Source organism: Mytilus californianus, unplaced genomic scaffold, assembly GCF_021869535.1.
Source record: "Mytilus californianus isolate M0D057914Y unplaced genomic scaffold, xbMytCali1.0.p SCAF_9, whole genome shotgun sequence".
Lineage (NCBI taxonomy): Eukaryota > Metazoa > Mollusca > Bivalvia > Mytilida > Mytilidae > Mytilus > Mytilus californianus.
In genome coordinates this window covers 55,743,555-55,761,888 of record NW_026262745.1, presented here as the reverse complement: position 1 = coordinate 55,761,888, position 18,334 = coordinate 55,743,555, and the positions used below count along the sequence as shown (strand labels likewise).

General features: G+C 32.7%; 1 protein-coding gene across 1 annotated transcript; it reads right to left on the bottom strand.

Moving 5' to 3' along the window:
• Positions 1-1,563: 1,563 nt before the first annotated feature.
• LOC127714504 (uncharacterized) lies at positions 1,564-17,320 on the bottom strand. The gene is made up of 6 exons (XM_052220583.1): positions 17,167-17,320; positions 12,425-12,498; positions 5,750-5,855; positions 4,750-4,790; positions 3,154-3,210; positions 1,564-1,969 (listed from the first exon to the last, which is right to left on the bottom strand). The coding sequence occupies exons 1-6, from the start codon at positions 17,268-17,270 to the stop codon at positions 1,719-1,721; spliced, it is 633 nt and encodes a 210-aa protein (XP_052076543.1). The 5' UTR covers positions 17,271-17,320; the 3' UTR covers positions 1,564-1,718.
• Positions 17,321-18,334: the final 1,014 nt, after the last annotated feature.

Here is an 18,334-nt window from a genome sequence, read left to right as displayed (position 1 = left end):
GGCAATTCTAACTGTTTTGATCACGTCAGTATAGTCTAAGAGTAAAACGAGTTTGCGATTTGCACAAAATATATTTAGTAAGCAAATGTTTTTATGAACAGAAATGCAAGGCTTACATTGTTTTTTTTTATTGCAATAAAAATATTAACACTCTTAACATACACCATATTAAGTAAATATGATTTAAATACACGTGAGTGATTATCATTAAACTGAACAAACAATAGGAGTCACTTTCTTTGACGTTTAATAAATAATTTCATAAAGTCAAAAAGTTAGTTGAAATAAATAGTTCCGATTTTGTTACATTTCTTGACGATAACATATATAGTAAGCTATAAAAGTATATAATAGTCTGAGAGTAAAACGAGTTTGCGATTTGCACAAAATATATTTAGTCAGCAAATGTTTATTTTGAATTTTGAACAGAAATGTACGGAAGCCGGTTAGTGTCAGGGTAGAGTTTTTAAAACGACTTAGCTAACTTGTTTAAACAACTTAGCTAACTTGTTATAACAACTTAGCTAATCTATCTCGTTATAACAACTTAGCTAAGTCGTTTAAACGAGTTAGTTAAGTTGTTTAAACGAGATAGTTAATTAGTTTGAACAAGTTAGCTAAGTTGTTATAACGAGTTAGATTAGCTAAGTCGTTATAACAAGTTAGATAAGTCGTTTAAACGAGTTAGTTAAGTTGTTTAAACGAGATAGCTAATTTGTTTGAACGAGTTAGCTAAGTTGTTATAACGAGTTAGATTAGCTAAGTCGTTATAACAAGTTAGCTAAGTCGTTTAAACGAGTTAGATAAGTTGTTTAAACGGGTTAGCTAACGAGTTAGCTTAGTCGTTTTAACGAGTTAGCTAAGTTGTTTAAACGAGTTAGCTAAGTTGTTTAAACGAGTTAGCTAAGTCGTTAAAACAAGTTAGCTAAGTTTTTATAACGAGTTAAATAAGTTGTTTACACGAGTTAGCTAAGTCGTTATAACAAGTTAGCTAAGTCGTAATAACGACTTAAAATATAAATCTCTACCCTGACACTAACCGGCTTCCGTAGTAATGCGAGGCTTTAAGTTACATCGTTTTTTTTATTGCAATAAAAATATTAACACTCTTAACATTCATCATAAGTAAATATGGTTTAAATACACGTGGGTGATTATATTTAAACTGAACAAACAATATGAGTCACTTTCTTTGACGCTTTATAATAATTTCATAAAGTTAAAAATTTAATTGAAATAAACAGTTCCAATTTTGTTACATTTCTTAAAGATAACGTATAGTAAGCTTTGAAAGTATCAGACATTTCACAACGGGATACAATTTTAAAAAAGAGGACCAAAACAATAAGCAAAAAACAAATATGGTAGACAACAACCAACGAAAAACACTGAATAAAAGGCTCGACTTGGGACGTACATATATTCAAAATTTGGCGGGGTTAAACATGATTTCTGGCGTTTAATCCTCTCCATAACCTTGGACATTGGTTAAACAGCACAACATAAGACCAAACTGTAAAAATCAGTTGGAAAAGCTGGACTCGTCAAAAATAAAAACACACACATTTTTAAATATTTATCAAAGCGATTAAAAAATAAAGTGAAAATAAGTAATAAATGAAAGAGTTTAACAAAAAAAAAAGAACTATACACACAAATATAAAACAAATATTATGTCATCTTGTAATAAAAAAAATGAAATGTTGCTACGTTCTGATTCATTCTCCGTCGAAGTTGATCATATACTTTTCGTTTATTTCCGCATACAAGCTTTCTTTTTTATCTTTACCATTGATTTTACAAGGGCCGAAATTTGGTCGCTTTCTCTTCGTTATTTCATTTTCCATGGCAGTGATACTACCATTTCGTCTACAAACTGCTTCTCTGTTCTTCGCGAGTAGACCACAGATGACAACTAAAACGCTTCCAACTGCTACACATGTCATGTAAGTAACAACATCGTCATGTTCTGTAAATTGAAAATACAACAATGTACTTTAATAGTAAGCATAGATAGAGTTATGACATGTCGTCGTGTCAATCTTATAGTGTAAGATGACCCATGCTACCCACCCCCTCCCCCTTATCTGGGATATTTTTACATTCATATGGATATATGGGCAACATTTGATTCGCCCATTTTTTATACTGTTCATAGAACCAAAAAATATATCGCCCCCCCCCCCCCTCCCCCACCTCCTTTTCAAAACTTCTGGATCCGCCTCTGAGTGTTATTTGTCCACTTTTGATAAAAATGGAGATAGCTATATATTTGATATCCAAGTACAATGATCTATCTCTCTAACCAACTATAATATGAGATTTCTATACTCTACGAGTTTTTGCCAGAGCTATACTGTTTTATCTCCACACTCCCATATGATTATAATAGCTTATTCATCTTGCTAGTTTAGAGAACAAAATTATAGTTTTGTATCTCCACTATTTTCCAGGTATTTTTGCTGCAAAAAAAAATCCATTGTCTATCTCCAATAGAAATATAGGGATACATTTCTAAAACAACATTTTTTACAGTGAAGTGTTTTGAAAAAGGTGCAAAGCCAGATTTCTCTATTTTATTCTACGTATTTTAACAATTCCATATCTTTACAACTGATAGAATTCTTACATTAAATACGGTTTGTGTTTATCATTTTTTTTAAAGTATACCAAGTTTTAAAACATTTACTGTAGAGCATCTGCTAATCCTTTTTATGCCCCACCTAAGGGCATTATGTTTTTCGGTCTGTGCGTCTGTTTGTCCGTTCGTTCGTCCGTCCGTCCGTCTGTACCGCTTCAAGTTAAAGTTTTTTGTCAAGGTAGTTTTTGCTGAAGTTGAAGTCCAATCAACTTGAAACTTAGTACACATGTTTCCTATGATATGATCTTTCTAATGTTAATGCCAAATTAGAGTTTTGACCCCATTTTCACGGTCCACTGAACATAAAAAATGATAGTGCGAATGGTGCATCCGTGTACTATGGACACATTCTTGTTTTGTAATAAGATATCTCAATTTTTCCAGATCATGTGACAGTATTTTCTTGGATCTTTAGAATTATCTTTTTGTATTTTGGTTCGGTTATCAGTATATTTTTCTAATTCATGTATATAATAATTATCACAAAGTTTAAAAACCTAAAACAAACATACCGGCAGCCTGTTCGGGTGCATAACTATCTATTGGAGGATTTGTCTTCTCAGTCCTGTCTTAAACATGATTAAAATAGAATGCATATTAATGTTACATGAAGTTCAATACATTGCTGTTCTTCATTTCTGTATTTTTAAAATTTGTTAGGCCATTTGTCTCTTTTTTTTTTTTAATTAATTTTGCCCATTATTCAATTATTTATATTTTAACACGCCATTATTCTCTATTCTTTATTAATGCAAGGATGATAGAAAGGGAATAGAAATGTGGTCACTCTTGGTCTTCTTCCGACCAGCATTTATTAAAGCCCTTGGCAAAAGTTGGGCGTACGTTTGGTTGTGCGGGATGTATAAAAACGCAGCGTCCAGTCTAAATGGGGACGTTTGATCCGATGCCTCGTGTACCACGCTCTCTACACGTTTAAAGCCCTTGCAATAACTCTTTGAGTAGTCCGTATCTGACTTCTTGCTAGGGTTAATTTCAGTCCGTATTGAATATAACTTAATTTCAGAGTGGCAATCCTAATTTTCTACCCTTCATCCCGGTTAACCCCTTTTAAACGACATAGTGATACCTATTGTATTCATTAGAATTTTGTTCTGGTCCAGAACATTTGTGAAAAAATTGCCACTGGACATTAGGCAAACACCATTTAATCAATCAATCAATCAATCTACTTTTTATTAGTTTGATCCATTTTATTGTAGTATTATCCCATTATTCTCTATTTCTATTCTGTTATTTAACTTAACACCATTCAGACGCATACATGTACTACCAACAAATATTCCGTTGAAAAAACATTGTGACTTATTATTACAACGTCATGACGCTTTCGTGTTCGTTTTCAAACAATTCCTTTCTAAAAGTAGCATAATGCATTGAACCGTGATATACACTCTCTATTTTGCAACTAATGTAAAATTATTTTAGAGTTGAACAACTTTTGATTATTCAGTTTCTTAAGTCCATTCATTATGCAACCGGAAACGATATCAATCATCATTTTATATGGTATGTTTGTATTTTTATTTACAATATTTACAAACAAAGCTGAGAATTAATGTAAATTGCCCTGTTTATATTGTATTTATACGACAAGAAATGTGATTGAAGATTAACAATTGCTTCAAATGAGTGGTATAATGTGTAGAGGATATATTAAATGCAGTAGTCAAAAGGACTAGGAGTACGGAAATTTAACAAATTATATTATCAAATTCGACGTTTTTGGTGCAATATGTCAATACCGCAACGTCTGAAAACGTACATACAAAAATACACTATTTGATGGTTAGAAGTTGAGTATATTGGTTTGAATTAACAATGATATTCATTGTTGTGCTGATATTTCTTTTGTTTTTTGGTTTAAAACGCATTCCAGAAAATGACCTTTATGGTTCAAGTGTAAAATCTAAACTAAAGCAGTTTGTGAAGACTATTAAGTTTTCTTAAAAGCTGTATCGATATGTACAGAAATGCTTTTGAAGATTTTAGGGCCGGTTTTGGTCTTTATGGCAGTCATCCTTTATACAACCTCAACCCCTATCTACACTTATAAAATGTAAAGTATGCATATGTCATCGATCTCTTACCATCCACTGTAACAGTAATGCATCCCCTCACATGATCACACCTGTGTAAACAAAATACCTTATAAGTTTTCTTTACTTATTTTATATACAAAATATATCAAGTTAAATGTACATAACTTTTCATATTCGCTTTCTGTTTATTAAATATGTTTTCCTTAGACTATCAATATGAATAAAATGATATATTGGTATACGCCAATGAGACAGCAAGCCACCAACATTAAAACCAAAAGACTTCTAGAGGTGAACATACGGTCATAAAAAAAAATATGCGTAATTCTACTTTTGAAATTTCCTTAAATGCAGAACCATTAAGATTTTATAATAACTTATGGATCACTAATTAAAAACAACTGCTGATTTTTAGAATTATGACAGATAATATCTACAATGTAAATAATGAATAGGCAGATACAGGTATCTACAATCAAATCAATATTATGTAAAAGCACAAAACGTGTGTAGATCATCAGTTATTCGTCCTACAAATGGCCATTCTATTCTTTACGGACAGGCCTCGGTGTGACTTTAAGATGAAGAACAGCATATTCAAGTACTGTTTCTGAACTGTCGGCATTGTCACGTCCGTGTGTGTGTGTCTGTATGTGTAGGAAGTTTGTACCACACTTTTGAATCAGTTAACCGTAAGGAAAATTATGTGCCACAAATGACCACAGAGATTATGTCAATTGCCGTAGCTACATTCTCGTCCTTTTTTATAACTTGTATTGTTTTGTCCTTTTAATACTGTTATCTTGCTTTTGTTTTCTGCCACAAATGAAAAAGTGAAGGTAAACAAAATTAGGAAGTGGATGAACATCAAAGATGGTTATAATGGACATTTTTTTTCGAATCAAACATGTTAAACTCCCATTGGAATGTAATTCTTACTTCAGATATAACAAGGTGGCCGGGGAAGTAATTTAAAGATGAACAGCAAAACAATTCTATAGATATTAGTCTTATACAGTTTATTTAAAAGAAAGATAAAGCTTAAAACCTTTCCGTGGCGTTACAATGGCACAACTCTGCACATTTTACTCCATATTGTCCATTTACGCATTTTTCACACTGTTTCCCCTCCGAAGAATGGCCAATCGGACATTCTGAAAAAAATGTCAATGTTAGAGACGTTGTATGTTTGTCGACGTGGTAATATTAAAATTAAGACCCAAAACCAAAAAGTTTATTTTTCGTAAGACATTGGAAATATTTCTCTTTTGTTTAATTACTGGCATGTATATTTTTAAGACAACACGTGTTCAAACAATGTACATTGTTGTTAAAAACGGTCATAATAAAAAAAAAGAAATATCAGTCGCGGGCAATCTATTATGTAATAATAAACCAGTAAACGTTTACCTGATACTGCCTGCTTCACCAGCAAGCCTAAGAGATAGTTTGAGATGTGTTGTTTTGTGATGGAAACGATTTAAATTGGAGGTGTACGAAGTTACTTTGAGATGTAAACAGTGGGACTGCTTTTCGAGAGTTAGGTAATGATGTTATGGAAGTATTTTTACTAATATATTGAATGGCTGTGTGGAATTCAAAAACTCGATTGACAAATTGTTTTAACGGGTTGAATTCAAGTGGTTTTAAACTTGCTAAAGAGCCCTTTATATTCTTTATAACAGCTGACACTATGAGCGAGACTGAAATGTTTTTGACGTTTTATATGCAATACACAATATTTTTTTTCTAGAGTCTATGGTAAGCGCACGCCCATTACAACACCGCAAGGTACGATTGGCTGTTTTCATTTCATTATTTCATTATTAATGTTTTATTTGTGTTTCCTTCATTCGTTTTTCCTTTTCTTAAAATGAGTCCAACTATGACAAAAATTTATACATGTATATTGCATGTATATGTTACAGTCATTTTCTAAATTTAGGCATTTTGTAAAATGACTAAATTCTCAGGCAATTTATAAAATGCCTAACCTTGACAGGCATTATATAAAATGACTAAAAATACCTAGTCATTTTGTAAAATGACTGAAATTTTGAAATATAATTCAACAAATTGCCTATTCAGTTTCAGGCAATTTGTAGAAAAAGGATATCATTGAGATGTATATGACAAAAAGTGGACAAACACACAACATCTTGCAAAGAAAATAAGTAATGGTTTCGGTAGAATTAATTTATTCTTCAAAAACCAACTGGGAAAGTTTGTGTCATATGATATGTTCTTTTTAGTGAAACTACGTTAATTATGTAATCACTCTGTATTTCAGAGAGTAAATTTATGATTATTTTGCCAAAATGGCAGAAGGACAAATTGTTCTTTCAACTGAACAAATTTTACAAAAGAAATCTTAGAAAATCCAGATTCAAAACAGTGAAGTGAAACATATGAAGCAGAGAAAAAGAAGTCTGTTTTTAATTGACTGATTGCTGTTTGTTTGCTTTCAGTAGCAAACATTTCATGCATTTTCAAGACGAGACTAATTTGGTTATAATTCTTATGGGTTATTTCTGCAGTGGATTGACCTGGATGAAGAACATGAATTTCGACTGCCGCTTGAAATGAAGGTATTTTGGATAGGGACAGAAAATGCCACCTGCAGAATGGTCAAAGAGATCTTAACGTGCATAGAGTGTTGCACTTTACTAACATGCGGCAATATATTTAATGTCCCCATTTAGAAAGAATGAGAATTTATACATCCACCTCCAAACAAATTCCCCTCTATAGCATGGGTTTCGCAATAAAAGGCCGTGTTTGGTTGTGATGCAAAGATATGAGTATTTTCATCTTCACTGCCTCAAGGGAATTCCTGGGTCTTTGCAATCTGATGAATTACAGAGACAGTAGTTAAATGTTGTTAAAATCTCGACTTAGCGCTTCGACCACATTTTGTAAAATGCCTTTCAATTTTTCCAGGCATTTTATAAAATGCCTAGAAAAAATAGTCATTATGTAAATTGCCTGAATCTTGTTTGCATTTAGAAAATGCCTAAAATTTTAAGGCAACCGCACAGCCTATACGGTATGGGTTTTTCTCATTGTGGAAGGCCGTGCGGTTGCCTATAATTGCTTACATCCACTTCATTTGAACTTTGGTGGATAGTTGTCTCATTGGCATTCATACCATATCTCCTTATATTTATATTGTATAAACCTTTCTATTGACCAACCGTTACATAATTTCTTTCTTTATTATATGATAATTACTCGTTAACGCTCGCCATAATTCATGAATACGTTGTAAGTTGTAAAATGAATAAGAGATTCATTTCTATAACATATACATAAACATGCACAATAAGCTTTTTAAGGACAAAAAAAACAAGCTATTGTAATATTTCTCCAGGGATTAAACGAATTGTAATTTCATTGGGGAATTACCTTTTTCCTTAATTAAAACTATAATTATTATAATAAACTGCACTCAGGAAAATAGAACAAATTATATTTCCGCATTGATTGAATAAATTGAAATTTAACTTAATCTATTTCCATATAGAATTATAATTAGAAGAAACTATAAGTTTTCGAAATTTCTAATTTTCATTGAAAAATCTACAACTTTCAATTGTGAATTAGAACAAATGATGTATTCTTTGTGGAATAATTTCTGTTTCCTTAAAGCAATATCTTTAAATTTTCGTATCCCTTTTGGACGGGGCTCGGTATTTTAACACATTTTGAATTTGGGAGTCCCTGATGCAGGTTTAAAGGGGGCTTTGGACGCATGACATTTTTATAGTAACTGCGTTATTTTCGTTTTGTGTACCCTCGTATTTATATTTTGCTAATTTGTATTGTATCAGGGGAGTGTGAATATGTTATTATAATTTTATAATTTACTTTACTATAATAGATTATATTTACTCTCAACTTCACACATATTTTTGTAGGCCGTCTTTGTTAAATTCAATTGTAATTTTGTTATGCCTATTTAATTTAGTTATGTTTATATTTATGATGTCTGTCTACACAATTGTGGCTGCTGTATCATAAATATTGTCAAGTCTGTTTAGGTTGCTCATACAATGTTGTCAGTATAATGGAACTATGAATAACTGTCATACAAGTGGAAGTTTTAGCTAGCTTTAAAACCATGTTTAACCCGCCATTTTGTACGGAAATGCCTGTACCAAGTTAGGAATATGACAGTTAATTGCCAGTCGTTCCGATGCATGGCTAATATAGTCGAGTTTTTAATTTTGACAGTTTTTGTAAACTTTCCCACTATTCTCGTATATCACGACGTCAACATATCTAGGGATAAGTTATCAGTGACGTACCAATGTGTGAGGAGGCTTTATCATGCTTATTTTCGCCAAGCGTTAAGTCTGATAAACATATTATTATTGTAAATCTTTTATACTCATTTGCTGTCTTCACATTGTGACTTGTGTCTGATGTTTTATGTTATCAATAAGTAGGAATCCCAACAATCAATTCGAATATTGGTCGTTTCCTATTGTCTTGACTATATATGTAAATACAGTAAATTCTGTCTCATATCTTGACTCATCCAGCTAATTGGGGAAGGGGGGGGGGGGGGGGGGGGGGGTTCGCGTTGCTCAATCTTTAGTTTGCTATATTGTGTTTTGTATACTGTTGTTTTTGTCTTTTTCTTTATTTGCCATGGCGTTGTCAGTTTATTTTCGACTTGTGAGTTTGAATGTCCCTTTGCTATCTTTCGCCTCTCTTTTACATCTAGAAATTGACAATGACGGTCGGTTGGAACAAAACTTTACGACAAAATAGATGATTTCAGCTTTCCAATGGGAAACTTTGCGTTTCTGTGTAGCAACATTTCAGCAGCGCCTGCATATGGAGTATATATATCTATCAGTCGATACGATACTCATGAGTTTGCATTTCCTATATATTTTTCATTGATAGAAGATTTCAGCTTACAAGGAAGCATTTAAACCAAGAGTTCCAAACGGTGAAGTTGAAATTATTTCTTCGAAAAGTTTACGGACGCCATCACGAGTTGGTTAACATTTATGGAATATCTGTTCCACAATCGCGTCCTTCTTTACTCGAAAATGATTAGACTTATCACCGGATTTGTATTTATATGAGCAGCAGGACGGATGGCACATGTAGAGCAGGATCTGTTCACCCTTCCAGAGCACATAAAAAACTCCCTGTTTGCGGTGGGGTTCGTGTTGTTCAGTCCTTTGTTTTCTATGTTGTGTTTTGTATACTGCTGTTTGTCTTTTGTTCGTTTTTTCACCATGTCATTGTCAGATTGTTGTCAACTTATGAGTTTTAATATTCCTTTTTTATCTTTCCGCTCTCCCTTAAATCACTCAGGAACCCAATATAGCATAATTTCGATAGACAGCTTAAGAACAATTCCGTTTCGTAATTAAAGTGCAAGTATTCTGTCAATGAATAAGTCACCGAAACAAACTGTGCTTCACCATGACATTAAATAATGCATACATTTTTCCGACTTTTTTTTAAATTTATACATTAAAAAAAAACTTATTCATCTTTCTTGCTAAATTAAAGGTATGCATTTATTATTTCTTGAAAGATTTCGCACAACAAATGAATCTTTGTAATCAGATCAATTGATAAAGATTGTAAGTGAGAACAAACACGTATACAAGAAGTGTTAACTCAAACTACAAGACCAATTCTAAAACAACTGATTTCAGGAAAATCCAGGATATAATGCAAAGGATTCTTTATGCTTATGGAAAGAAAACACAGCCGCCGCCTAGAGTCGGTAATCGATCTATAAAGTTGAAGCAAACAGATATTTTAGTTATTGCATGATGTATTTGTATAAGTGAAAGGCGAACGATACCAAATGAATATTAAAACTTATAGGTGGAAAACGAACTAACAATGGCATGGCAAAAACGAAAAGTGATTAAAAGACAAACATCAGTAAACAAAACACAGCACAGAAAACTAAAGACTGAGCAATATGACCACTGGGGGTGCTCCGGAAGGGTAAGTAGATCCTGCTCACATGTGGCACATCGGGCTGCTGATGTGAGTACAAACCCGGTGATTAGTCTAATTCGGTAGGTCATATTCGAGGAAAATAGAACGGGATTGTGGGCACAACAGTTGGAACATATATGTCGTCATCTGTGAAATAGCTATTCCATAACGTATACATAGCGTCCGTAAAATTTCGACGGGATGATTGTAACTTTTGGTTAAATAGCTTCCTTGTAAGCAGCAATCGTCTATCAAGGATATCATGATAGGAAATGCATTCTCTGAAATATCGTATCAACTGTGAGATATATACTCCATATGCCGGCGCCGCTGGGATATTGTTACATAGAAACAGAAATTTTATAATTGGGAATCTGTAATCATCTCTTTTGTCGTACAGTTGTTTTCAACCGACCCTCATTGTCAATTTTATATATAACTAATGAAGGACAATGGTGTTGATTAAAAAATACACCATTCGTGCCATTCCAGGCCCTTTTGTTTTTCACAAATTATTATTACCAATAATTAACAAGTTCCGGGTCAACGGGTTCAAATAGAAAAATTTTGAAAGCAGAGAAAACTGTGCTCCTTATAATCAGCATGACTTTATCAGATGACAATACGAATACTTTATACCCAGGCTAAAAATAAGGCGTAGGTACTTTGCGATGTCGCGGGTGTGTTCTAGTATGTTTATAAAGATATGGAGATATGGTTCAGTATCGAAGTCAAATTGAAAATTGAAACCGTTTGCAACCGAGATTTCCCTATAGTTGGTGAATTTGTGAATTCCTCGTGTTCCACTCCTTTCTGTTTTCATTGAAAACTGTATCATCGACTTACTAGTATTTCTCCACGAATATTAATATATTTTAAGTGTTTTATTCGCTGGAATCCGCCATGTTTTATATCTCTGACGCAAGAACCATAACTATGTCGATTGAAAAGACTAAAACAATTTGCACCGATCACGACCATAGGCGATTTCGGAATCAATTTAATTTTTGGAACCTCATTTCAAAGGTCACCTCTCTTGAGCCATCACTTTTGATACTTCCCAAGAGTGACTGCTTAGTACATGTTTGACAGGTACTTACTTTTTTTCAATACTAAAATGATTCATCAATTACATGCAAGTAAACTTTATCAGAGTGCATATTTTATATACTTTCAACAATGTAAGCATATTTTTAGTTTTAGTTCATTTATATGTTTTGGAGTTTAGTGTGACGTCCATTTTCACTGAACTAGTACACATTTGTGTTTAGGGTCCAGCTGAAGCCCGCCTCCGAGTGCAGGATTTTCTCGCTGTGTTGAAGACCCATTGATGGCCTTGGGCTGTTTTCTGCTCTTTGGTCGGGTTGTTGTCTCTTTGACACATTACCCATTTCCATTCTCAATTTTATATTGTTTGTATTCCTGCAGTTCAAAACTGATGCTTTAACATTTTTGTATTTTGATAATCAAGTTTATGTATTTGATTTTTTTTTTTATAAATTGGCATTCTTTCACACAGACTGTAACATGAAAGTGTGAATTAACAAATAAAATTATACCATTATCTTAACAACTAAGAAGCATGATACCAGAAGACCATACTATACAATACAATCTGACTTTTTTGTAAACACGTTACAATATTATTTGTATAACAGCTAATTACATTATAAATATTCATATTTTTCAATTCAATTATCAATTTAGATGAATATATTTTCTCTTTACTGTATTTTTAACTTACCAACACAGACTTCATTCTTCTTGTAAAAATTATTACAACAACCCTCCACTTTTACTATCTTGTCTCCTACTGATCTGAATGAAAAGTGTTATCATCGTTACATTTCTTGTCGATAAATTTCCTCGCTGCTTTAAATACACATCATTATAATAACAAATGAATATTCAATATATGTTGTATACTTGGAATTTGATTATTGTAGGCATTTCGCTAGATAATATCAAATGAAAGAAGATTAAATATTGGATTTTGAATTGATAAAACTTTGTCATGTTTGTTTCCTTTTAACAAAAAAATTCAGACAGAGAATACCAAATTGCGGCAGGTGCATATCTTTAGACATTTGTTTTAAACAAATCTTTCTATTTGAACCCGTTGACCCGGAACTCGTTAATTATTGGTAATATTAATTATGTGAAAAACAAAAGGGCTTGGAATAGCATGAATGGTGTAACTTTTAATCAACACTATTAAAATATAGAATAGGGAATAGAAACGGGGAATAAGGCTCGGTTGGATATAATTTGCAATTTATTCTGGCATCTGTAATGTTGTGTTTATCTTATAATGATAGGATCGCTTAGTTTATATAATTAAGAGTATCTAAGCTTTTGAAAAGACTTTAGCGTCTTCATATATCATGCGTTTAATTTTGAAGCAGCCAATTCAAGTTATATACAACAACGTTTCATGATTTGAGTGAAACATCAGAGTATTCCTTATTTTATATTGAATACACTTTAGAAATACAATGCAGATGAAATGGACCTAATTGGGAAACCTTAGAAGTTTATCTAAAATGTCCTATCAACTGCATAATTATTTTTCCCCAATATAATATTGAATCCTTACCCCCAGTTACATCTGAAAAAGGAGAGAGAAGACATATTGTTACCAAAAGAGTATTATCAAACGTATCGAACTCCAAGGTAAATTCGAAAAGGGTAAGGTCCAAAAAAATGACAAAATCAAACGCCCGATTATGACAACCAACGAAATTGGACACAATTGTCATATTCCTGACTTGGTACAGGCAATTTCCGAGAAAAAGAAAATGTGTGTTAAACCTGGTTTACAGCTAGCTTAACATTCCATTTGTATGACAGTTGCTTATAGTACCGTCAAATTTACAACATTGAGTGAGCAACACAAACAGACAAAATCTGTAAACGTGACAATAACCGGGCAAACATACATCACAGACATATAACACAACTGACTTAAAACTTTAAACAGATATACTTAGGGGGAGGATTGAGCGCCCACAAACATGTTTAACCCCGCCACATTCTTTATGTGCCTGTCCCAATTCAGGAGCCTGTAGTTCAGTGGTGGTCGTTGGATCATGTTTGTCATATTTGCTTTTCGTAAATTGTTTTGTTATAAATTAGGCCGTTAGTTTTCTTAATTGAATTGTTTCATATTTTTCGGGTCGGGGCCTTTTATAACCGACTATACGGTATGGATTTTTCTCATTGTTGAAGGCCGTACTGTTGTCTATAATTGCTTGTACCCACTTCATTTGAACTTTGGTGGATTGGCAATCATACGACATCTCTTAATTTTTATATACAAATAAATCTGTAAACAAAACCACCAAAAAAAGTGTTTGTAGCTGATATTACATAGTAAAATATAATGGCATGTATTTCCCCGATTTACTACAAATGAAGTTAAATATATAAATACCAGTGTATACAAAATGAAAACAACACTATTGAAGACTTCAGGGCCAAGGGGCAATGAAAATGTAGAAGTCTAATAAAAACAGACAACACCGTCCCAAAGAAAAAGTAAAACAAAACTAAGGTTCCTCCTCCACTGGTGGTACATGCCATGTGTCTTATTCGAAGTAAAGTTCGGTAGTAAGACGCAATGGTTTTGTCACAATACAGGTTGAGATGGGATTGTTGTTACGACAAGTAACACATATCCGTTGTCACGTGACACAGATATTCTATAACATAACGGTCATGGTTTCAACCGTAAAAGTTTCGAAAGAATGAATTCAACATTACAATTTGGAACTCTTTATACAATAGCTTCCTTGTAAAAACTTTAACGGTAATACTATTTAACAACAAACAAGAAAGGAAAACGCAATTCCTGAAATACCGTTTCTATCTGGAAAACATGCTCTATATGCTGCAGCTGAAGTAATGTTAATGTTTTAAATATGGAAAATATATAATGGGAAAAATAATTATATTAATTTTTGTCGTATAATTTTGTCTTTATAACTTTTGTCAAATCAAAGTCCTTGATTTATTTCAATACAATCTTACTTACAATATCTTGATGTGCCCGTGGTCATCTAAACATTTGTAGTTTTCAACACTTTGCACTGACATTGTCAGACAAAATAAAAGAGAGGTGAAAGATACAAAAGGGATATTCAAACTCATAAGTCGAAAATAAACTGACAACGCCATGGCAAAAACATAAAAAGACAAAAAGACAAACAACAATATACAAAACACAACATAAAAAACTAAAGACTGAGGAAACACGATCCCCACCAAAAACCGGGGGCGATCTGAGGTGCTCCTGAAGGGTAAGCATATCCTGCGTCACGTGTAGCAACCGTCATGTTGCTCATGCTAGTATAAACCTGGTGATAAGTCTTATTCGGTAGGTCACATTCGAGGGAAAGGAGGCCGGGGATGTGGTTACGACGATAGGAACATATCCGTCGTCATCAGTGAATTATAACTGGCAGCCAACTCGTGATGCCGTCCGTAAAAGTTTCGAAGGGATGATTTCAACTTCCCCATTTGGAACTCTTTGTTTAATAGATTTTTTGTAAATAGCAACCATCTATCAAGGAAATCATGATTGGAAACGCAAGCCCTGAATATCGTATCGAATGGGAGATATATACTTCATATGCAGATTTTGCTAGAATGTTGCTACATAGAAATGGAGAGTTCACAATTGGGAAGCTGAAATCATCTCTTTTGTCGTAATGTTTTATATAACCGACCCTCATTGTCAATTTCTAGATGTAAGTCAGTGTATCTGTTTTAACTTCTTATTTCGAATTCAATGGTATAGATGCGTTCAACGTGGTCCCAAAACTTTGAATTATTTAGTGAAAGGACAGCATCTATATAGCTGAAAGTAAAGTTTAAGGATAATGCTAGCTGCTTTTCATTAAGAAGCTCCTGTATGAAGTCAGCCTCACATGGAATAAAGGAAGACAAGAAGAGGAACACAGTTGGTTCCCATGGGAATGCCGATTGTTTCTTGAAAAACACTCAAAACGTAACAAATATGTTGTCAATCAAGAAATCAAGCATCTTCATAATGTCAGTTTCAGAGAATTTTTTGTTTGAATCAGAATGATTTTTTTATAAAGTTCGATTTATCCCTCCCTAAGACAAGATACGTGTTTCTACGTTGGCTTTTTTTTTATTAAACAAAGCAGGACCAACTCCTTATTAGTATTAATTACTTTAATAATACTTATTAGTATTTTAATACTATTGCAAGATAAAAGAGTCATTGATTGTATATACTCTAACAGATTTTTGGATTTTTAGTACCCCCATCTGAAACCGTATTTATTATATTCTTTTGGCCGTTTGAGTATTATTTCCTTTCTTATATATGAGGCGAAAGATACCAAAGAGACATTAAAAATCATAAGTCAACGAAAATCTGATCATGGCAACAACAAAAAAAAGACAAAAAGGCAAAGAACAGTTTAGTAAAGGTGACAAAAAAATAATTAAAGACTTAAGTATCATGAACTTACTAAAACCGATGGTGATTTCAGATTCTACGGTAGGGTAAGCAGACCCTGTCGTATTTCTCAATTTACAATTTCAGTTATAACAACAGACTCATTGCAAACATAAAGACAATCATTGGGGACATCAAGATATAATGTAGTTTTACTATAATTTGGTTGTAAATAGCGTATGAAAAGGTCCAATAATTCGGGTCAATTGGATGAAATCAAATCCGTATGTGTACATGACAAAACAAAAAAATAAAAAAAAACAGCTGTTATAGTGTTATTCTAGAGGATCAATAAAAACGAACTCCAGATAAACATGTACTCCTACTAAAAAACAGTATGTTAGTGAAACAAAACCTACCTTCAAGTTGTAGGAGCGACAAAAAAGAACATGGCCTTACCCTTCTTAGAAATTTTGAAAATTACAATTTTTGTTATATGGTTGAAACCATCAGTGAAGCATTCAACAGATAATACTACAAACTCTGAAATCTTCCGAATCGACTTTCCAGTTAGCCTGTTTTAACCTATTGCCATTCCATATCTCATCTTTTGGAATATTGGTAAAGAAGCGTATTACTCTGTAATGAATATCTTTTTGGGTTGCTCATACCTTTTGATATATTGCAAAATCTCAAAATGAGGCTGTTTCAATTCTTTTTTTTTTTTTACTGCAGGAAGGTTAAAGTTCTGAAGCAAAGACTAGTAAGTAAAACAAAAATTAAAAACACACATAATATTAGAATTTGGCTGCATAGTGCATTGCAATGTGGTAACATGTTTTATCATTTGATAGAATTATATGACGTTTTGATTTTTAAATCTAAATTATGGCAAAAAAAGGTCGCCTTAATATTTTCTTCTTTTCAGCTATTTATATCAATGTCACTAACAGTCAATGGTTTGCATGTGCAAGTATTGTTTTTTCCATTATTTTATCATTTAAAAAAATCTTTTTTAGCACTACTGGAGTTTCTAGCACTTATTGATTATCACATACCTTTCTCGTACTTTACAAACTCCATATGCAAGACCTTTTACTTGCATGACACTGAGAATAATACACAATAAATAAGTCATGCTTTTGATCAATATCATTTCCATATTTTTCTTTTGAAAAGTTTATTAAATGAAAATACAACTCAAGGAAATAAAAGTAAAACACATTTGATTCATAGGATGAAAAAAACAGGAAATATTTCAATATTTATAATATATCTATATATATAGATATGAATAAAATTCAAGAATTGAAATCAACTTCAATTACTTCCTGGCATTGTGCCGTTTGAAGTATTTCTATTAGTTTGAAAATATATATGTTCCCATATACTATGTAAACGGATAAATACAATTCATACAAGATCTTCGTGGTCAAAGAGGCTAGTTTTCTCTACACTGGCAAAAATGCCACACATGTGTGCATGCGTGACACCTGCGTTTCACATGTGTGTCACACCCATGTGAAAGAGACGTTTCGTGCCACGCATGTGACACATGTGTGAAAAACACATGTGATACGCATGATACACACATGTGATCATGCGTTTCACATGTGAATTCAATGCGTTTTCTAACACATGCGTAATACATGCGTTATACAGGCAAATTTTGTTCACGTAAATTTCATGTGATATTCACCTTAAAGAGCTTATACATGAAACTCACGTGAAATGCTGATTCACATGAAATTTTACGTGAAATTAATGTGAATCAAGCTTTCACGTGAAATTCACGTTAATCACACAAATTTCACAGTATTTAAGCATATTTTAGATAAGTTAATGCTAATCTAGTACACATTCTATTTTGTTATATATAAATATTCTTCTTGGTCTTGACTATGTGTTCATACTTCCATTATATTTCACTTTCTTGTATCTAAGATTTCTTGGTCCTAAACAATACAAATAATATTTATCTATCAACTCACAACTCACAATATCTCCAATGCAAGAGATAAGATGCAATAAAACAAAGAAAGCAAGCAAATATCCAGGTCACCTTAGTTCACTCCTAGAACTTTTTTGGTTGTGTTCGAGTCTCAATACTTTTTTTAAAAGTGATTGGTGATTCATTTATAAAATAGGTATGCACTGATGATTATTTCATTTTTAATATGTATGTATAAGTCATTTTGTGTTCATCAGTCATGAGACAATCCAATC